We start from the raw sequence: 3,687 nt of genomic DNA, 5'->3' as shown, positions 1-3,687 counted from the left end.
TCAATTAAAAAAGAAATGGTAAAAAAAATCATCTTCACATTCTGTGAGTGTTACAAGATTAAGGAAATGTAATTTTCTTTTCTAATACTTATGTCATTAAACATTTAAATGTAAATATCAAACGAAGCTCAATATTTTTAATTCTGATACATAATCACTCTGTAAGACAGAACAGAACTGTCCCACAGGCTTTCCAATTCTCATCTTTACAGAAGTAGCTGGAAGGTTTAAAAGTGCTGACTTTTTTGGCTAGCAGTCAAGCACTTAACTAATGCATTCCCAGGGCTCCTAAAAAGAAACTCAAACCCACCACTTTAAGTCACAGCAACCCTCATCAAGTTTCTGAGGCTTACAAATTTTTACAGGTGGAGGCTGCCTAGCTTTCTCCTGACAGTAGATGGTGGATCTGAACCACCGACTGACCTTTATGTCAGCAGCACACCACATTACCAGAGGTACTCTTTGCCATTGTTAGATGCATTATATCGTTAAAAGTCTGTAAACTGATGTACCTTTTAAGAAAAAATCCAACAGAAGAGAATTAACTTTTCCATTTTTGTAGTTTACATTTAAATGTGTAATGACATAAGTATTAGAAAAGAAAATTACATTTCCTTAATCTTGTAACACAGAATGTGAAGATGATTTTTTTACCATTTCTTTTTTAATTGAAATTTTTAATCAAAGTTTATAAAGAAGTTAGGTTTCCAATAGTTCAATGCTGCACATTTTTCCTGTACAGTTGAGGAAGTCTTCCACAAAGCTGTTACCATATGAGGGTACCCAAAGGTTTAGGGGTTTTATTTTTCAATAAACTCCCAACAAAACCTAAAAGAGTTTTCTGGTATCACCACATTGATACAAATTAAAGAGGTGTCACATGAAAAAGACAAGAACTACAAATAGTAAGCAATTCATCTGAGTAGAAACATAAAATTATAGTTACACATTTTTAGATGCAAAAATTAAACTTAACATTTTCAACACTACATAAAATTATCAAAACTCCCTTATTTTCTTTCTATATTTGCTAAATACGTATTAAGATTAATTACAGGCAAATATTACTATTAAAATTACATTAAATTAAGACTGCACACAGATGCTAATGTACAGTCAATTGCAACAACAGGTGATTGTTCTCTTTTTACTTAAAAGACTAGGGCAATGATCCTTCTAAAAGAAACCAGTCTAATACTCATTACCTTAGCATCAGAAATTGCTGCTAAAAAAAAAAAAAGAAATTGCTGCAAATCAAATCCAAAATCTGGACTCTCTTATGAGACCAAGCAGCTAAATCTTTAAACCTACTCAGTACATACCTATGTAATAAAGCTAGAAAATTACTCAAATCTTTTAATGTTCATCTGTAAGGTACTTTTTTCCTAGACATTCAACCTAAGGATTTTAAATACATGTCTGAAAGATGCAACTACCTGTTAAGGGAAAAAATAAATAAAAACCCCTCATCCCTTGTTTTTCTATAGGGCTTCATATTTCATATGCATGTTAAAATATACATTTGAGCAAACTATTCCTATGCATCCAAATGTGCGTGTTACCTTTTTTGTCAGCCCATTCTGTTGGCTTGGTTCCTCTCGTTTTCCAAATGCATTGCCTCTGCCTGTAGAGCCTTCCCTGCCCAGAGATTGGTCCAAGTATTTAGGAGCTTGAGGCCATGAACCTGGCATCCGTATACATGGAGATAGGTGGAGAGAAGGGCCTCTGAATGGTGGTCGAATAGGATCCATTGAAAGGCTGTAGAAGACTGTGGTGTAGATCCTGTTTTAATATTTGTCAGTATTTTAGTAAAGACTCAAGATTCCTAATTGTTTTTCAATGAGTTTCAGCTTTTCTTCCTTCTGAGATCCCAGTCTCCTCCCACGTGCCTCACCTAAAATAACAATTTCCTGCTGGCCCTACTCATTCAACTAACTACATTAACACAACTCAGTGCCATCAAGTTGGTTCTGCCTCATAGGGACCCTCCATCAAGTATCTGAGGCTTTAAATCACATTGGAAGCAGACAGCTCTTCTTTCTTCTGAGGAGATGTCAGAAGATTCAAACCCTTGGAGATGTGTGGCAACACAGACTGTTACAGACTACATCATGAGAGGTCCTTTCCTATAAAATACACACTTGTATGTAAGCTTGGAATATCTTAAGCATCCCTTTTCCCCAGCAAGCCCTTAGAGATCCAAACCCATCTTAAACTTACATTTTTCACTGTAACAGCATCTCTTACAGAGAACTGAAGTATGTTAAACTAAGACTTAAACGAAGGCTAAGGTAGGTCCTTTTTATGTATGGAAATGATCTGACAGTTTATAAATAATTTGACAGTTAACATATCTGTATGTTAAAATAATGCTGCTGATATTTAGTTCTGATCCATAGGTGGTTTTGTTTTATGCCTCTTTCCTATAGGAGAGTCAAAGCTTGAGGATTTTCCTCCTCCCTTTAATGCATTATCAGAGAGCTCTGCTGGCCTCCTGCCAAGATGTAGTTCTGCAATCCCCAAAATCTCACAGTTCAAATCCACCAGCTGCTCCACGGGTAAAGGATGGGTAACTTCCTTTCTTGGGATGAACTGTCTCTGGACCAGATTTGACTCAACAGTACACAACAACAAATTCATTATCACACTGAACTACTCTTTTCCCTTGAGCTCTTATTACTTCTCTAATCTATTTACTTTCTATAAAACCTTTCCAACTCCACCAGAATTAAAGTCTACCGGTACACCTTGCCTGCTTTGAGCCTACAATGCATGCTCTGTCTCCTTCACATCCTTCTCTCCCCAAGTAAATGAAATGAAGTGCAAACTAAAAACCTCACTGTCATGGAGCTTAATATCAATTCACAGGGAGAGTTCAGGGCAGAAGAGCACTATCCCACGGGATTTTGTAAATCTTTATGGAAGCCAACTGCCACAACTTTCTCTCATGGAACTGCTTGTGGGTACTATGAGCAGCTGAGCACTTAACCACTATGCCAACAGGGCTCTCAAGGCCCATCAGGCTTCCTTAATTTCAGATTTCAAACTATAGGTTTGAGAATTCCCTCTTCAAGCGCCTCCCCTAGCTGAAAAGTTAAATAAATTTCTTCTTAGTACTTGAAAGCATGTCTTAAGTATTAGCTAGTGAGTATATATAAGGGGGAGGTATAGAAATACTTACATGCACTTCACAAACCAGTAACATAGGTGGAGATAGTTTATAGAAAGTGTCAAGTTTTTAAAAGGCAATATGACTCTTTTTAGAGGTTACAACAGTTTCCCCCAGTGACTCCTTAAGTTTCTTTCCCATAAACCTACACTCTGCTCTCCACTCCCCAACCTCTCCAAGGAATCCATAGCAACTTAATGGAGGTGCTACAATGAACTAACAATTACAGGATTTGGGGGCCCATCTTCCCAGGTAATCGAAGACGCAAAAACCGCACGACATTCGTTCGGCAGGCCGCTCAGAGAGGGGGTACAGGTGTCCGACTAGCTGAAAGCTGGGCAGCTTAGAGGCCAGTCTCAGACCCCGCCCATCTTCCCAGGTAATCGAAGACGCAAAAACTGTGGGACATTCGTTCCAGCCCGAGGGCCAAGAAAAGCCTATCTACACACCAGTTCTACAGGATGCATCACCTTTGCTCAGGAAACATTACGACTAAACTTCAGAGACATTGATCCCAA

General features: G+C 38.0%; 1 protein-coding gene across 1 annotated transcript in view; it reads right to left on the bottom strand.

Moving 5' to 3' along the window:
• PIWIL2 (piwi-like RNA-mediated gene silencing 2) overlaps positions 1 to 1,751 on the bottom strand; it is a 143,366-nt gene extending 141,615 nt beyond the window's left edge. Inside the window, exon 1 of the mRNA XM_006884830.1 lies at positions 1,563 to 1,751. Within this exon, the coding sequence (XP_006884892.1) occupies positions 1,563 to 1,751 (189 nt within the window). The remainder of the gene's footprint in view (positions 1 to 1,562) is intronic.
• Positions 1,752 to 3,687: the final 1,936 nt, after the last annotated feature.

The sequence above is a fragment of the Elephantulus edwardii genome, unplaced genomic scaffold (assembly GCF_000299155.1).
Source record: "Elephantulus edwardii isolate Elephantulus edwardi_28Jun2011 unplaced genomic scaffold, EleEdw1.0 scaffold00038, whole genome shotgun sequence".
NCBI classification, from domain to species: Eukaryota; Metazoa; Chordata; class Mammalia; order Macroscelidea; family Macroscelididae; genus Elephantulus; species Elephantulus edwardii.
The sequence above is the reverse complement of the archived record's forward strand: the minus strand, read 5'-3'. Positions and strand labels throughout refer to the sequence as shown.